Here is an 18,671-nt window from a genome sequence, read left to right on the forward strand (position 1 = left end):
AACCAACTTTAACAAAAATATTCAGAACGAAAAAAACAACAAACACCCGCCACCACGTCCGGTACAACATTCCGGAAAATTAATACTTTCAAAAAACAAAACACACAAAAACCGGAACTAACGCCGTTCAACGAGGTTGAGGTGCCTTCCGGCGGTCCCATCCCCGTCCAGCGAGCGCGTGCCGGTCCGTCGGCAGCCTGAATCGCGATGCGTACGCTCTGCACCCAGTGCGTGCTATTGACATTGCTAATTTCTTCAAGTACCCTATAATTTATCGAGCACCTTCACATTGAACCCCTGTGCCTACTAGCGTGCCCTGTCACCACCGAACCTTCCGAGCGGGCAGACGCGCTAGTGAGGCGTGTCACAGGTCGCATGGAAGTGGCGGTTTCAAGTTTATGTATGTCGGCCGCCGCACAGCAAAGGGTGATCGGACAATATGTGCCGTAACATGGCATGTTTTTGGAGGGTGATGACGGATTTCGATATGGATATAATCGCTTCCTTAGGGTGGAATTGAAGGGAGTTCCGCGAAAGCGTTTCTGTGCTGGAGATTTTATTTTTGTTTTGATGACTTCAATTAGTTTCGGGTGGCGGGTGATAAATGGTAAGAGAGTGTGGGAAAAACCTGAACTGAACGGAACTGAAACTGAAGGGATGGCACAATTTTGTAAAATAAAGGTTACATCATTAGAATCCGAATTCGAATTCGATCGTATTTGGTTGGCAATTGGTGGCGGTAAATTAAGCCTTCCAGAAAGGAATAAGGCAATCACTCAAGAACCTAACCAAAAAATTGTTAGTTCTTCACTAACTAGCACTTTGAACAATCACTACTTCCGGTCGTGGACGTAGCAGCCCTAATGAGGCTCCGTAATGACCAAGATCTGACCCGACCAATGTCCGAATCGTCACCGATCAAACGAACCGGGCCCCATTAACGTCATGTCATCGAATCGATGGTGACGCGTGCCGTGTGAATTGTTGGCGCACACCGTCCGTTTAACACGCGCAAACCGATGCGACAAAACGATTTATCACAATTATCCACCGCAACCGCGAACTATCTCTCCCATGCCGGAAAGGATGCATCCTCCAGCAGCATTGAAACATATTTTTCCTCTCATTTTCCGGGGTGTAAGGGTGTTTCGTTTTTTTTTGTTCGAGGTCTGCATCCCTCTTCACAGAAGCCTAACAGCATGACCTGTCTGACGTGCGGTTAAGGCATCCCTCTATCGCCGACACGCCACAACAGGGACCCTCGATGCCCGATCATTTGATGTCCGGGAGGGTTTAAAATCATGTTTATCTTTCCCATGCTTCGGTGTTCGGTGGTGGTGGTGGTTTTTAATCTATTTACGCAGAGCGAAGCTCAAATAAACATCGATCGTAAGTTTATCCACAACACCAATCCATTATCTGTAAGGCAATAAATATTTGGTGGAGTGTGAGTGAGAGAGAGAGAAAAAATACATCACCGCGCGTGGTGGACAACTACTTTCGGTTTTGTTTAGCGTGTTTTTTTTATTATTTTTTTCTTCCGTTTTTTTGTTTCACTGAACGTTTGTTGCACTTTTTTCCTCTTTACAGTGAAAGAATAAGAAAGTTAAAAACAATAACATTTCCCGGCGCCTGCACCATCCCGCCAGAACCGTCCTCCAGTTGCAGCACACACACACACATACACTTAAGAGATGCCTAGCACTTCCTGTGGCGATGTTTGCAAATTCTATTCATCCGTTTCCTATACTTTCCGAAACCGAATTTTCGTTGGTTCCCGGGCTGGTGTGGGTACACGGTTCTGATACGGTTTTGGACACAGGCGCCTTGGTTGTAGAGGGAAAACAAATAAAAAACAAAAAAGAAAAAAGATTTAACAATGTGTAGTGTGCAGTTTTTCCACGGTTCTCGCATACGACTACACCCAACAGCCTTCCTTCGATCCTTCTTCGATCCGCCTTCTCGGTTACTTGCATGTCCTCTGCAAGAACCACAATCCTATGGGTCTCTCGCGCTCTCTCTTGCTCTCTCTGGCAGGTGGCGGCATTCAGTTAAACTGTATTAGGTCTCGTTTTCCTCCCGATTTTTCCCAACTTAAATTGTTTTTCCTCGTGAATCATTACTTCACACCGAGGCGAGAGTTACTGTCTGATGGATTTTTCATAACATATAAATATGTGTGTGTGTGTGTGTGATTTTTGTAGAAGTAGGAAAATTGCAATTTGAATTTTGAATTGGTTGCAGCAGCGACTGCTTCACCACGCTTTCTTCTTGGCTGAGCGCCGTTTTCCTTGGCGCTCTATGTTCGTTTGATGTGTGTGTGTGTGATTTTTGCTGTATTACTTCGCTGGGGGTTGCGTTTCATCCCCTTTAGCGCGCTTCTTCCATGATGATCACACCTCCACTTGATCACTTGTTACCCCTCTCTAGCGAGCATATGCTTTCCTCCAGGTTTTCTGTTTTCTGCACATAATTTACAACTTTCTTCGTCGCTCCCATTGCTTCTTACTGTGCAGCAGCAAAACGAATTCTCACGCTATGAATTTTGTTCTCAGCTTGGTTTGCTGACGATCTTTTTGCTTCTTCTTGATACTCCTTTTACCGTTCTGCCGGTATTGCTGTTCTCTTTCCCCAACCCTCCCCACCCTTTAAACTGCATAGAATTCTTATGTTTCAACATGTTTAACATGTTGCTCTTGCTTAGTCTTGTTTACCCTCTTGCTTATTAACTTGTCCACTCACTTTTACATTAGCACATTGTTCACCCTTTCGGTTTGATGATATATACCTTTCGATACTCCACTCCTCCGTGTCTTCTCAATAGCACCGAACCTTTTTCTTCATCTTCTCTCTCGCTCTCTCTGCCATTAGTCTAGTTTAGTTTAGTAGTTCACCACAGTCGCACAACTTGCTACAGTAGTCCGTTACACCACCCACCTTCAACGGTTCTCAAGTCCTTCGAACTAGCTAAAATAAGTTTGTTGTTCTATACTGTATTGCTAAATGTGTGTGTGTGTGATCTTACTTGTATTCTGCAAATACGCCCGCAATACGGGAGTTTCGAGTGAATCCAGATTTGTTTTACCTTTCTCCCTCTTCTTCTCACGCACGAGTATGGATTTGCCTTCGATCATACAGCTCCAGCGATTGCTGCCCAAAAAATTGGGACGTTCAATAAATTAAATTTATTGGCTATACGTGTGTGAGACGCGGTTCACACAATCGTTCCCATTCAAACACTACCGTTTGCCGATCTTTTAGTCATCTTTCCATCCTCTATCGGATTTTCTTGTTTTGCAATCCTAATCAGCTTGTTTTTTTTTGTTGCTTTTCCCCTCTTTGTACATCATATCCGATAGTTTTCCCTAGTTTTACGCGGAAGAATTGCCTTTCCTAGAACCCTACCTTAGCTAGAGCTTCATGCATACATTTACAGCCATTCATACACATTCATACACATTCATACATTTCATTCCAGATTTTTTTTTATACAGCTAAGAGATTTCAACCTGCACCGCTCTTCTTACACTTTTCCCCATATCGTGTGTCCGCATTTGTGTTGCTTATTCGCTCCGTTTTATCACTTATTTAGTTTAATTTGATTTATCTAATCATGTATTACCTTGCTAAGATACGGATGATGCTGTGTGTGTGTGTTTGTTTTGTTCAGTATTTGTCACGAACTGTCCCTCTCGCGCATCTTCCACAAACCGTGCCACAAATGAGCCACACTCCGTCGTTTGTCTTACGACTGCGTTCTTTAAGCGGCGCCCCCTCTATCTGGCTCTCGTCCGTGCTTCACCTCTCACAGAGTCATAATGTACAGCTCAACGGGGATTCAAACCTAACCTCTTTACCCTCAACCGCTTATATGATACACATCATCCCTCACGATTCAACAATTTCTACCCATCCCATCATTTGTAATGTCTTCCGCCCAACTATATAGCTTCGAGTGTATAATGTTACTTGTTTGACTACAGAGCAAAACGAATACAGACAACTTCATTTCTCTACGCGAGAAAGAAACGAATCAACAAACAAGAGTTGCGTGCGTGTGTTATTTCTACTGCTACGTTTCTTCGTTCTCGTGTCGTACGATCCGCCATATGCCCACAGGATAAGAATCGAAGGTTTTCCTCCTTCTGTTCCAGCCAAAATCCAAGAGAGCGGGCCAAAAACTAATATTCCCTTTTTCGTTTTTCACGGGCAACGCGGAACACGCGTGTATCCTACTCTTCCTCTTCGCACATTTTTTTTTACCCAACAGGAACTCGACTGTCCCATTCATTCTGATAAATACATTTAAAAAAAAATCATTCGTTCGTGATACGGCTGGGATGCGTGAAGCCGCCAATTCCATGCGTCGATCACAGACGCTTTTTTACGATTTTGGGTTAGGGAACTGTTGGGATGTACACTAAAAAAGAAAAAAAAAATTTTCCTCCACCGCATATAACATAAGGACAGGGGAATGTGTTTGTCGCGATTATGGATAAAAACAGAACACCCATGCGTATAGCGAAAACAGTTAGCAACCCGAAAACAATTAACCATTTCGTACAACAGTGCGGAAAGTTGATTTGGGGTCAAACAAAACGACATATTGTTATTTGAACAATAGTCTAATATAGTTTAAACTGTTCCTCCGTAGTGGGCTTTTTCGTGTTCGCGATCGACAATTGTGAGGAGCCCACTACTACTAAACATCTTCGTTTCGTCATCTCTCTCTCGCTCTCTCTGTCTGTCTTGTAACGGCAGCTACTGTGTAAAGTACTATTAACGCTTTCCGAACACAATGTACATGTATAATTCAGTTCGATAATCTTCCACACGCCATAACCATGCCTGGGTATGGCTTTAAATTGTAAGTGTCTCTTCCGCTTCATCTCTCCGTTCGTCTTCCTCTCACAGAAACTCTGTGAAAGTGGCTAAGCATAAACTACCCCAACCGTTGCATCGCTTCATCATCGCTTCCAATTGCCGATCGTTCGTCGTGCCGCGAGTACGGGCCGTTAGTTTTTCAAAACCTTCGCGTACGATGGGTGTGGGGGCGGAGGGCAACCGTTCGAACCGGGCGCACCAGCGGTGAACTTATGCTACTGGGCCGACGGATGCTGCGCCACGTGCATCACGTGCAGGTTCTGCTGGTGATGGTTTTGCTGCGGTGCCGACTGCATGTTCTGGTACATGGCCGGCACGACCTGCGACGGTACGATGTTGCACACCGGAATCGGGTACGGTGTCGGTTGCTGGTGGTGTACGGTCTGGTAGGTGGGCGGGCCCCCGCCGGCCGGCGATGGTTGCGGCCCCGGATGGTACTGTTGGTGCGGTTGTCCCGGGGACGGTGTGGTCGACGGTGGTGTGGCCGCCAGATACTGGAGTGGTGTCGGCTGGGGCGTATCGTAGATGCGGTACTGCTGATGGAACTGTGGTGCGGTCTGGAACGGTTGGGCATGAATCGGCGGCGCGTACGGATTGATCATCTGCATCGGGCTAGGCGCCAACAGTGGTTGCCCGGTTGCTGCCGCTACCTGCATCTGCGACGCACCGACGGGGACTGCAAACAGAAAAACCAAAGTGCCAAGCGTTACTAACGTTCAACGGTCCGACGGCTACGTCTCCCATCCTGGTGACAACGGGTAGGGAGGGGCGTAGCGACGGTCGGCAAGGGGTGGAGTTTTCGTTGGATTTTCTTGCGTACAAATGTCATTCCGGTAGCTACCTTGTCGGCCATTCCGGATGCGCGTCTGCTGTGCCACCTGCTGGTGCTGTTGGGCGGTTTGGAATGAGGACGGATTCACCACGTACGACATGACGAACTGCTGCGGAAGGACGTGCTGTGACGGTGGCTGGAAGGAACCCTGCGTTAGCGCGGCCGGGCCCGGCGTTTGCGGCGTGTGCGGGCTAGAAGACGTGTGACTTTTCAGTGGGCGTGCGAAATAAGGATTACCATTAATGATACTTATGTTACTGTTAGTGTTGGGTGGGCTAGCGGTAGCAGAAACGGTAGGTTAGAGACAGTTTTCATTATTAGTGGCACATATTGTTTCGTCGTTTTTTGAATTTTATTTCAATTGATCGAGAGCGATTGAGTTGGATTGGTTTTCATTTTGTTTCGATTTGTGCGATATAATTTGAGATCAGTAAGAGCCGTCAGTCGGACGATCAATTTAGGTTCATTTTTGCGTTTGGTGTTGGTTTTTGGGTCAAAGTTTTTTGTTTTTCCGCGAATTGTAATCGTAATCCAGAGGCAGACGCGCGCGCGCACACACACACAGACGGTTGGGTGTTGGTGGATGGGGCACATATTTGGCACGGGCACATGTGAGGATGTGATTGATGGTTGTTGTGATGGTGGTGGTGGTGGTGATTGTGGTGATCATGGTCGTGGTAAAAAAATTAGTGTGTTAAAAAAGGGATTTTTTAATTAACATTATTGAAAGATGGGAAGCAAATATCGAATGCATAAATTACACTATCCAAAACTCACACGAAACGAAAATCATGAAGAAAAAAAAATTGGTATTAAGGTAGCCAAAACAAAAAAAAACGCCAGCAAGCAGATCAAAATGAAGAATTGGATACAATAAGCAATCATTTAAATTGCCATGCATTAACGATAAAAAAAGTGATTGAATGAGAAAAAAACGTGCAAGCTATTAAATCTAAATGAACTAAATGAAGGAAATAAATGTAATGCTCTGCTCACGCTATACAGTACCACTGGGTTGATTTTTGGGTTGGCAACGCCTCAACAAAGCAGGCAAATTATTTAACTAACACGATGAGAACTGGCTTTCACTTTAAATATGTCAAAATCACGTCGCTAGTGGACCACTTTATGGTAAAAGACTCGAGAAGGCCCCCTCCCCCCTGACAAAATTTGTTAGACACTGTAGGAATTACACCAGAATGTATGCAATCCGCAGTACACGTTGCGAAAGCTTCACAGTGTGCATTCAATGTGGTCAATGGTTGAATAAAGTCGAATGAAACATTGCTTATTATTCGATTAAATCCCCCTCCCTCTATCCTGACAATTTATATTGGCTTACAGAAGCTACGTAATGATTTTTGGTCACGCTGGGAGGGACCAATCAGGCTTACAACATACACGGTGTTCCTGGACAGTAACGGAACATTGGTTCGATGGATATTTGTTAACGAGCATAGATATTCAGAAAAGGAGGAAAAATAAGAATACAAACATTTCAAATCACTTGTTACAGTGTATATTATTATGCTCTACTCACTGTCCTGTAACAGTATTGGAACAGTAAGGAACAATGCACAATGTTTATATGAATCGAGTTATGACCATACAAAAATCCCACTGACCATACAAAATCCCAAACTGACAGGCCACAGTGCTGGACACAAAAGATTCTAGGGGGGGGGACTTTTCGAGTCTTTTACCCAATGTTTATATGAAACGAGTTAAGACCATACAAAAATCCCACTGTGCAATAAAAATGACGGTAAAAGACTCGAGAAGGCCCCCCCCTGACAAAATTTGTTAGGCGCTGTAGGTTTTACGCCTAAAGGTATGCAATTCGCAGTACACGTTGCGAGAGCTTCACATTGAGCTTTCAGTGTGCTTTCAGTGTGGTCAAAATTGGTTGAAGAAAGTCGAAAAAATATTGTTATTATTTGATTAAAACCCCCTCTCCGCTAACCTTACCATTCATTTTAGCTTACAGGGGCTTCCTACTAATTTTCGATCACACTAGGGGTGAACAATGGGGCCTAAAACATGAACGGCGTTCTCGGACGGTAACGGAACAGTAATTCCATGAATACTTGTTACCTTGCATTGATATTCAGCAAAGGAGGAAACATAAGAATATAATAATCTCAAACCACTTGTTACAATGTATTTTATCAAGTTCTATTCGCTGTCTATTAACAGCATTAAGGAACAATGCACAATGTTTACATCAAATGGGTTTTGACCATACAGAAATCCCACTGTACAACAAAAATGACAGGCCACAGTGCTGCACACAAAAGATTCTAGGGGGGGCCTTCTCGAGTCTTTTACCAAAATGACAGACCACAGTGCTTTACACAAAAGACTCAAGGGGGGGCCTTCTCGAGTCTTTTACCCAATGTTTATATGAAACGAGTTATGACCATACAAAAATCCCACTGTGCAATAAAAATGACAATCCACAGTGCTGCACACAAAATATTCTAGGGGGGGGGGGGGGGGGGGGCTTCTCGAGTCTTTTACCCATGTCCCTTTTTAGGAATTTGTTTTCTCGTGTCGAGGAAGGGTTAACGAGGTTGAACTGGCCTGAGAAACCCTGTAAGAACAATTGCTTCATCCAACCAAACCCAAAAACACTACCCGTGCGTGGGGAGTTCCAAGAAAATTCCATACCGATTAAATCCTAAGCGTAAATTATGAAAAGAACTAACTAAGAACTAATAAATGATACAGAAAAGTAATGTCCATCATGATTGAGCGTCTGTGTTAGTGAGAGAGCTTTGCCGTGTACATTCAAGGACAGCAAAACACGTTTAAGACCCCAAGTGCGTTCCTTCAACTGTATGGGCGCGAAGGTACTTAAACCGTTTTGCTTACTCGAATGCTTCATACATCTCCACATATACGTGTCGAAACACACACACAAACACTCAACTGAACAATTGAACGTGCATGCAGAACACCAACTACGTCTACCAAAACTGGCCATAATGGTACATACCGTGATGGATTGGGTGTGCTTGGACTGCGCGGAGTAAATGGTTTGGCGGCCGGGTTCAGCGTGAACACTTTCTTCGTGGCCGTGCCGGGCTTCGGTTCCCCGCTGCCGGCACTACCGTTGGCGGACGTTCCGTCGGGCGTACCGACCACCCCGTTCGCATTGCCGTTCGGTGCCGCACTGGGCGGCGTAACGGTGCTGGTGACCGAGTTTTGACTAACGGTCGAGGGAGCACCGGTGGGCGCACCACCGACATGATTCGCTTGCGGCTGCTGCTGGGGCGGTGAACCACCGACAACGACCGGTTGCTGCTGTTGCCCCGGTTGCTGCGGTGGCGGCTGTTGCACGACTGGTGGCGGTTGCTGTACCAGGTGCGGTGGTGACTGGGTGGACAGTTGAGGCGGGACCACCACCATGCCGGACGCCGTTTGCGAGGCTTGATTCTGCTGCTGGCTCATTGGCGCTGGCTGGGGCGGTGGCTCACTGTGCGGTGCCACCATTTTGCCCTGCTGCTGCTGCTGCTGACTGCTGACCAACGGGGGCGAACTGTCCAGCGAGGGTGGGGAGGTGTGGTCGGGCTGAGGAGGTGGCGGTTGCTGCTGCTGGACGACAACGTTGTGTGAGGGTGGTCCTTGCTGTTGCTGTGGTGCCTGAGGTGGCGGTTGCTGATGAACATTCGCCATCGGCGGTTGCTGTTGCGGTGGCGCCAGCTTAAAGTCTTGCCCGAATTTGAGCAAACTGTCGATCTCCATGTCCCGGTTCCGCACGACAACCGTGCGCTGGGGTTGGGGAGGTGGCGCCTGCTGCACCTGTGGCTGCTGCTGCTGCTGTTGGGGTGGCGGTTGCTGTTGCTGCTGCTGCTGCTGCTGCACTGGTGGTGGCATTGCCATGGGATGCTGCTGAATGACGACATGGTCGGCCGGCACAACATTCGGCGGTGGCATATGCGGTACGACGGTATGATGCGGATGCGCTAGGTGCATCGGTGGCTTCGTGGACATGGGCTGCATCTGACCAGGCATCTGCTGCGGGTTCAGCGATGGTGGCGGCTCGCTGTACGTTACCGGGGCCGGCGCATTCGCGTACTGCCGCACGGTACGCTGTGGAAGAGGCTTTTGGTTGCTATTTACATTCATATTGCCACTGCCACCACCACCACCTCCGCCGCCACCGCCCGGAGGACCACCGGCCATATCTCCCCTACCGTCGCCGTTCATCTTGTTCGAGTTCATCACCGATGCCTGCCCATGCTGCTGCTGCTGCTGCTGCTGCGGTGGTGCCTGCTGCTGATGCCCGTAAGGCGATTGAGCCGGATGCATACCGTACTGCGGACCGGGCGGATGGCCCATACCACCGCCATGCTGCTGGCCACCCGGCGGAGGTGGTTGCTGCTGCTGTGACATCATCTGTCCGTAGCTGTTCTTGTGCGGAGCTTGTGGGCTTTGTGGTTGCTGTTGCTGCTGCTGCTGAGCCGTTACCACCGGCGGACCTCCGTTATTGTTATTACTGTTGGCCAGGGATGGACTGCGCACCACCAGCTTGCCACCCGGCTGGCCAGGTTTGCGCTTCGCCGGCCCGATGTACTTCGCGTTTGAGGGCATCGCCTGCACTGTGTTATTGTTGGTCGAATTGCTTGTATTGTTCGTTAGGTTATTGTTTCCGTTGCTACTACTATTTGGTGCGTTGTTGTTGCCGCCGCTATTGTTGATGCCGCTACTGTTGCTGCTGCTACTGCTGCTGCTGCTGCTGCTGCTGCTCACGTTGTTGTTCGAGTTCTTATCGTTGGCAGCAGCACTGCCGCCGGTGCCCGGTTGTGTGGAAGCAGGCTGTGGGCTGACGTTACTGTTCGGACGGACGACCGCGGCGAACGCGGCCTCCTCGTCACCGTTCTCGATATCGATACGCTCCTTGTACACCGGATTGTTCTCGATTTCGTTCGCAATCTTCTCCGCCTCGAGCTCCTGCACCTTAAACTCCTCGCTGTCCTTCTTCTGTATCTGCACGGTATAGCCGGACAGGGATTGGTCGAACGTCGACTGCACACCGTACACCTGCTCGTTCTTCAGGAACATATCATGCACATCCCAGCCTTCCGCGTTCGAGTCGAGCTCGAGACCGTGCTCGATCGATTCACCGTTCACGTCGCCACTCTCGTCCCACGGTTCGAGCACCCGATCCTCTAGCCAGTTCGTGCCGTTGCAGCGCGAAATTGCCGTGTCGGTTTTGAACGTGTCGCGGGTGGCGTCCTCCGGATCGACGTCTTTCGCGGCTAGCGTCACTATGTCGTTCGGTTTGAAGATCAGCCGATCGACGAACGATTCGACGATAATTTTTGGCTTCTGGTCGGGACCAATCTCAACGCGATGTGCCATTTCCAGCACAATCTAAAATGATAAGCAGAGTACGCGCGCGCGTTGAGTGTGTTTTTTTAACGTTTCCGTGGTCGTGGTTAAGCGCCCGCCAAACTTACCTGAAACTGTGAGGAAAACGTCCTGAACACTCCTTCGTATATGTGACCGGCCGGTGTTTGGATCTGAACAATGTTGCCTACGTGTGATGTGGCTGCATGCATAAACGACGCATTGTTGTAAATGCCATCCGCTTGAATCGACCGTTGCCTCTGGGTCCTTGGGTGAAAAGCGGGAGAAGAAATGAAAGGAAAAAAAATATTAAAACCTCACATGCTTTTCTGTGCAAAAACAATTCTCTCTCTCTCTCTCTCTCTCTCTCTAATCCATAACATGAATGAAAATGCATCAAGTACCATAAGATAAATGTGTTGTAACTCCATGTTCTGTAACTGTTGGTAGTAGTAGCACCGATGCAAATTTAGAATAAAGTATCACAGTTGTATTCTCTCTCTCTCTCTCCCCCCCTCCAAAGGTAGCACAATAAGAGCAGTATAATTTGACTATTTAAACGTACACACACACACACACAAATCACACCCATACAATCGAGTCATTCGTCGCCGCAATACAGCGCAACACTTTCAAGCACTTTCGACGACTCTAACGACGACGGCAGAAGAACGAGTCCACGGTGCCTCTCACCGTTGCACGACTGCTGCACACGCTTCTGCACGCTCTGCAACTTGCACTTTTTGCGTCGTCCGGTTTGGCATTGCCGTTCGACGTCATTGTTCGCGAAACGAACGCGGCCGTCACAACAATGTTGATGATGTGTCGTGTCCTAGGTTAATCACTTTTGGGGCAAAATTAACACATAATACTCGATCAATGAATCACACCAAGTATGCGAAGTGCGTTGCGTGTTCTGTTATTGCTATCTCTCACTTTCAGTCATGGAGATTTCCTTACGGACGCCATTCCAGTCTCTCGCCGAAGTCTGTCCTATCGGGAAGGACGGGTTTGGACCAACCGATGGAAGCAGTGGCTCGTGGTCAGGGAATTTTTGCCATTGTTACTTCGAGTTGGAGTTACTGGTTGGCAGAGAGATAATGTCGTTAATTGATGATAATATGGTGTGGAATCCACCATACTCGTCGTGTCTTTTAGGACGCAGTTGGAAGCATTTATATCTGGCAGACATTAGCGGTTCCGGGTACTCCAACTGCAGGAGTTGAGGCTTTTGGTGTTGAGATGCCAGCAGAAGGCAGTGCTTATCTCTTCAAGGTTTGATATCCTCGTTTGGGGTGATTCAACTGACTGAATCGCTAAACATCATAAATGGTGAGCTTTCAGGAGTAAGGTTCAGACTTTGCACTTCACCAGAGCTTAACCTCTTGTCGCCAATCAAGAGGTCCGCTAATCAAGACTGTTGTCTATCTAGAACAGGCAGGATCTTTAGAAATGCGAAGTAGTTATCCATCATCACCCTATATCGCCTATGCTATCGATCTCAAACAGGACAACAAACTCCGTACCAATCTCAACGAAATAGTTGAGAAACCCATAACCCAAGTAATGCACAAAGCCGTGAACGGAGAACGTTTGCGTTTCCTTCACTTGTCGGAGGATAGAACAACAACAAAATGCCTGGTACGATGGCGGCCAGGAGGTCGGTGCGAACGGATAGCCAACCGCAAGATGCCACCAGAAGGAAGAGTAAAATTGAACTAAATATAAATTCTAGTCCATTGTGTGTGGTGATTTTATTTGCTCACACTCTGCTCGATAACACACATTAGTGTTCGCGTGCGAATAAACGCACAATGGCCAATACTACACGGCGACTTGACTTTCTCTCTTCCTAGGCGTCGTCTTACGGTGCCGGGGTACGGGGTACCTGGTGGTACATCGAGCATATATTAAACCGTTTGGTGTGAACCAAACGGGGGGAAGTCTTTACCACCAAGTTGTGGATCAAGAGTGTCATTACCGGGAACCGTACGTGATTGGGGTTCCTTTTTCTTGGTAAACTATTTTTATTTATATCACACTAACTCTGGGCACTAGCTCTGGTCTGGGAATTCCGCGAGAAAGGCGTTGTGAACTGCCGCATGGAAATAGCAAACTGGCAACGGGTTATTAGAACAATTCTTTAACTTTAAGGGATCTCATCTCACCACGAGGACTATTTAAAACCTCCAGCAGACCAAACAAGCAATCAAAACTACTTCCTAGTCCACCTAACCTACAAACCAGGATCTATTCCTCTATCGACGTCCACACTGGGAGTTTGGAGCCGTGAGAGAAGCTGCTCCAGTGCTCCAATGCTCCGCCAATCGTCACGCTTTGGTGCTGTACTTCCGACACGACCGCGTTTCGAAGAAAACAGAAACAGGAATGCAATTTTCCCTTGTTGTGCCAGTGTGTTGTTTGCAAGTCTTGTTTCCTGCCGCATTTCACGCTCACTCTCCCCACTGACCACCACACAACCGCGACGACGTGTTCTGGGTGACTCGTGCGAGCCCTTTTTAGGGGCCCAATTCTTTCTTCTCCTTGCTGCGTGGTGCCACCGCTCGTTCCATTCACGGTTTCACACACAGCGACAGAGCGCAACTGTACCTTTACAGTACTGCACAGTACTGCTGTGTGTGTGTGTGTGTGTGAGTGAGTGCCTTTTTTTTCACCAGGCGGACGGAAAATGGTGAAAATTTTCTCCATGCAACCGCCACACACACACACACACACACACACACACACACACACACACACACACACACACACACACACACACGTACACGGCACACGAAGAAACACGGGAAGTATCCTGGTACACTGTGGGGGGTAATGGTGGTTGCAGTGGGGGACATAAAACGGGGTCAAACACAAAAAACGGAGTTCCTTTAATCGGAGTTCAAAGAAGGAGTCATCTTTCGTAGGAGTCACGGCACTTCTTTTACAGTTCTAATAGTTGATAGAGTATCTAATTGAACCACCACACACACACACAAACTTATTGTCACACCGCAAAAGTCCATATCCCGTGGGGGCACATTTTATCCTCCGCTAGCATACACCAGCAACTAGCTTGCCCGAAGCTTACTTGTCCCGAGTGTAAAAGAGGGAGTTTTGGTTTTTCGTTGGTTTGGTGTGGTTTTAAAAAAAAGAAAGAGGTAGAACAGAAACACGCTTCGCTTTAAGGAAAGCTCAACAAACGTTGTGAAGGAGCAGACCGATTGCGACTGAACGGAAAATTCGCGACAAGTTCTGCTCATCGGCGGGGCACACAACGCAACTGAGTCGGTGGGGTTCTCTCGGTCCTGCTGGTCGCTCTTTCTGATGATGGGATAGATATAGAGGTCTTTGGGAGCCGGAGAGGTCCTGGCCGTGTGCTGTGAGAAGGGAAAATGCGTGTGAGAGCGAGAAATTGAGCTCCCTTTTGTGCGAGGAAATGATGGTGCACCACTGCTCTCGGGGAAAGTTTGGGGGGGGGGAGGCAATAATTTAATGGTTGGAGTTCCACCCAAACAGCCGGCCAGGAGGTGAAAACTCCCGGTGGATGGCACGCGTACGAAATGGTGCCGGTATCGAATGAAAAGGAAGGGGCAGCAGGTTGGATGTCATACAAGGAACATGGAAGATCATGGAGCCGCCTGGTTGCCAACTGATCTCCTGAGTCCTGAGAAGATATTCTTAAATGTATGGTTTTACCAACATCTAGCATTCTGCTTTCTGCAACATTAAGTCAACACGGTGGAAGAAATTCCTCACACTCTCTCACGCTCGCAATCATCAGGACTGTCTGCGCTCTCTTTTTCTGAAGCCCAAAACTAGAACACACGATCGGCGAATTTTCCCGACCGATTGTGTGCCGTCCGAGCTTCCGAAGCAGCCACCGGTAACCACCACCACCTTTACGGACGCTGTGGGCTGTGTTACCAAACCGGAGAACACGTTGCCTGTCGCAAGCACAGCGCAACACAAAGCAAGACACGGGGGGGGGGGGGGGGGGGACATTATGCTGCAGCAGACGACACATTAGACAGGGAACTCAGGACACGACGACGAGAGTGGGTGAAGAAAATTCAATCAATAAAAAGGAAGCATAGGCGCCCCCTCCGGATAGACACACTACTAACACACACACTCATGCACGCATGTACGCACACCAAGCAAAGGAAAACTGTGGATGGGTTTGGGGTGTCGCTTGGGAGGGAAAAAGAGGAGAGAGTGAAACGCATTGCACAGTTTTCATCACCCTCCCCCTCCCCCCCCCCCCCACAACTTGTGTTGGTGGGGTGGGGGTGTGCATGCGCGTGTGTGTATTGGTGAAGCAGCGGTGTTGCCAATGGCCGCCCTTTCGATACATGTTGGCGATTTTCACCGGGAGGATTGTGCATACGGGTTTGTTAGTGTGCGTCATCCAATCCGGTGGATTGAGTGTATGCGTACGTGTGTGTCTGTGTCATGAATGCGTTTCATATGGTTTCTAGGACGCAATGCAAATAATGTGTGCATTGCCGCTGTTTCATTCACTCCATTGGCATTCATTCAGCTCCTATCATTTATCGCGGGGTATCAGGTGCGCTTTCATTCATTTGTTTTTTTGATCCGCACACACAATGGGAATCATCTGTATATAATGTTTGTTGTTTTAGTTTTTGGTAAAAGGGTGCAGAAATCACCCACCCTGAAATGAAGCAAAGGAAATTACGCGTCAACTATGCATTGTTGGTGCGGTAAAATTTTGTTGCCCTTTTTTTCGTGACGCAGCTTCTTGAATCTAGCACGCAAATATCGTGTCGTATGAGGGAGGCAAAACAAAACAAAAAACAAAAAACAGCTGCGTAATGTGAAGGAGTTCAATTTCGATTTTCAATGCCATGGATTTTTCAAGATTTTTTTTTTAGTTAAAAATGCAACATCTTTTACGATAAATTCAGCATAAGGAATAACTTACTTAGCAGCATACAATCTTCATGGAACCTTTCTTAAAGTATGTTGATTGCCTAACCATCTCCACTCCAGCCATATATTATGCGTCATGCAGTGGGCTCAAAGGTAGCAAAACGGACCGGTTAACGCAATACGAAAACTGTGCGCATATTATCGCAATGACGCATAGATGGTGCTGCGCTCTTTACATTTTGAAGTGAAAAATCTTACCCCAAAACAATTAACCTGAACATCCCAACCGCCGGGTTCTGATAGGACGTACGAGACGGTCGAGATAAAATAGATGGCATGGAGCGGAGACCGCATTTTCTCGCCCGGGGTACAAAAAAAAAACACACCAAATGACGTAATTTTAGGGAAAAGCTTACCTGGCCGGACCGGGGCGAGTTTTGTTGCGCTTGCTCATTTCGCTGTTGTCGTCCGAGCGGCTCAAGAAGGAGCCTTCTCTATGGCTTCGCGTGGGGACTGGAATTTTGACTGACTTTTCCGTGCGCGGGAGACTTTTTCTCCCTTCGCTTTGCTGCTGCTGCACACACACACACACAAGGATCACACGCTTGTTCGGTCGAGTCTGATGGTCGGCCAATCGAACGGAAGATGGTTCAAGGTGACTGTGGTGGACGGTGCGCACCTAGCTAAGCTGCTATTCTTTGTTTTTCCGCACTGATGTACACACACACACACACGGATGTCCTTTCTTCGTGGCGCCAGTAACAATGTAACTCGGTGTACACACACGCACACACAATTACAGTGTATATACAAGGTACTGCAGCTCCCGCACGCACAAGATTCACTTAAACCGCGCGATGCACTCACCGTTTGCTAAATCGCTAAGCCTTTGCCCGCTGTACTTCCTTCTTACTTACACACAAACTATCACTTTCCTTCTCTCTTTCTCGGTCTCTCTAAATGCACTTAAACCCTGACTTATCTTTTGTGTCTCGCCTGCCACGGATCAATAATGCGCGCTTCTCGTCAAAATTGCTCGCGGTTTCCACGCACCAGTGTGTTGGGGTTGTACCTTCTTGTCTCGAGTCTCCCAAAGTCGATGCCTTTATGTAACCAACAACTGACAAAACGCACGAACGACGATCGAAGGAAGAAAAGAAAATATAAAAAAAAAACACACACACAACACACCACGCTATGCTGCTGCCGTCTTCAACTATTGGCACCGTTGCCGTGGCAAGGGTGGCTATATCGCCGCACACTACGTATGCTGTCAATTTGACGCGCGTGACTTTCCCTTTGCTGGTGCTGGGGGCTGCTCTAGCTGGCTGGCTGGCTGGCTGCTGTTGGTGTGCGAGCTTGGAGGAAAATCTTCGGTTTCTCTTTCGTCGCCGCCTGCTACACTTGGTACCGCCGCCTCTCGCTCTGTGGCACGTCTTATCTCGCGCTTAAGCTATGCCCGTCGTGGAAGTCGACGATATGTTGCATCAGCCTTCCTCACACTCGCACTTCCACCCACCCCGAAACCTTTATGGATAACTTGGGATAGATCGGGGAAAACGCGTGGAACAATCGGGCGAACACTTTTCCAACCCTACGTGTGTGTGTGTTACGGTCGCCGTCGTAGTACGCGGGTTGTGATCAAAGCAACGAGTGTGTGTTCCTTTCGCGAAGCTGGACTGACGATGATCGTACGCTATGCGTTGATAAATCCCTTCGCGATGACAGTTCAACCCAAATGGCGTATGGGCTGTTGTGTGCGGATTCCGCTTACGATTACGCACTTTCTCTCAGTTGTTTCTCTTCACTTCAAACGGGGTGACCCTTCCGCGGTTTACTTTCGGTTCTTCCGTACTGTATGCCCCACGACGACGACGACACGCTTGATGATACGGTGGGCCGCGTTGGCTTTGTTGTTTGCAATCCGGATCCTTCCTCTTGCTTTCCCGGCCACACACAGCTTTACGGTCCGTCGTTTTGCTGGCACCTCGGTGTTTACCAAAACCTTCCGTTGCGTGCAACGAAGGTCCGTCCGTATCGCGTTCGCAGCACACCACACGGGGGCACAAAACGGGACACCTTCCGACACCAAATGGCGCTGATGCTTACGATGCAACGATGGGGGGAAAACGAGCGCACTTAGACGAAAACACACTCCGGAGTTCGACGGGAGGGCTTTTCCACCGGACGGGAAACGGCCAATACGATGCCGTTCGCCACCAGTACACTGTGCGCTACCAGTTTTCCTGTTGATTGCGCCTAAATTCGCGATAATTCGACACGATTTCAGCAAATACAAAGACTCCTATGGAACAAGAGTTGGCTGCTACGGTGCCAAAAAACGGAGGAATAAAATGAATATGCCACACTCTCGCAGTGCAAATACGCGACATGTGAATGGTACGCACACAGCGAAACATAAAAATGGCGCCCGCTTGCAGTGTGCGTGTGTTTGGGCTGTGTGCGAGACCGAGAGGATGCGCTTATTTAGAAAGAGCAAACGGAATGAGCGTTCGGTGAGCACTACGACTCGCTACTATAAACGTGCACCGTTGCGTTGACAGCTGACGGCGCATCGAATTAAATTGTGTTGCAGTTTTTGTTGATGCGTTTCGCTTTTTCGGGCTGATATGGAAATTGCAGAATATTTTAATGCAAAAATATATTTTTTTCATTTTATAGTTAATAAGCCTTTAGCGAAAAC

General features: G+C 48.0%; 1 protein-coding gene across 7 annotated transcripts; it reads right to left on the bottom strand.

Moving 5' to 3' along the window:
• Positions 1-1,498: 1,498 nt before the first annotated feature.
• LOC118502802 (ataxin-2 homolog) lies at positions 1,499-18,374 on the bottom strand. 7 transcript variants are annotated; one of them, XM_036035422.1, is made up of 6 exons: positions 14,163-14,300; positions 11,476-11,915; positions 11,182-11,338; positions 8,715-11,095; positions 5,705-5,991; positions 1,499-5,560 (listed from the first exon to the last, which is right to left on the bottom strand). In XM_036035422.1, the coding sequence occupies exons 3-6, from the start codon at positions 11,281-11,283 to the stop codon at positions 5,100-5,102; spliced, it is 3,231 nt and encodes a 1,076-aa protein (XP_035891315.1). In that variant the 5' UTR covers positions 11,284-11,338; positions 11,476-11,915; positions 14,163-14,300; the 3' UTR covers positions 1,499-5,099. The 7 variants fall into 7 exon arrangements, with proteins under 7 accessions (XP_035891315.1, XP_035891310.1, XP_035891309.1 ...); XM_036035417.1 differs by lacking the exons at positions 11,476-11,915; positions 14,163-14,300 and adding an exon at positions 16,384-18,374 and having other exon boundaries at positions 5,726-5,991; XM_036035416.1 differs by lacking the exons at positions 11,476-11,915; positions 14,163-14,300 and adding an exon at positions 16,384-18,373.
• Positions 18,375-18,671: the final 297 nt, after the last annotated feature.

The sequence above is a fragment of the Anopheles stephensi genome, chromosome 2 (genome assembly GCF_013141755.1).
Source record: "Anopheles stephensi strain Indian chromosome 2, UCI_ANSTEP_V1.0, whole genome shotgun sequence".
Classification (NCBI taxonomy): domain Eukaryota; kingdom Metazoa; phylum Arthropoda; class Insecta; order Diptera; family Culicidae; genus Anopheles; species Anopheles stephensi.

Bases quoted from the DNA above. Each gene is read 5' to 3' on its own strand.
- LOC118502802 (XM_036035416.1), bottom strand. From the start codon at position 16,421: ATGAGCAAGCGCAACAAAACTCGCCCCGGTCCGGCCAG. The intron at 11,339-16,383 runs GTAAGCTTTTCC...TTTTCACCCAAG, and splicing joins ACTCGCCCCGGTCCGGCCAG to GACCCAGAGGCAACGGTCGA. The intron at 11,096-11,181 runs GTAAGTTTGGCG...TTATCATTTTAG, and splicing joins CGTTTTCCTCACAGTTTCAG to ATTGTGCTGGAAATGGCACA.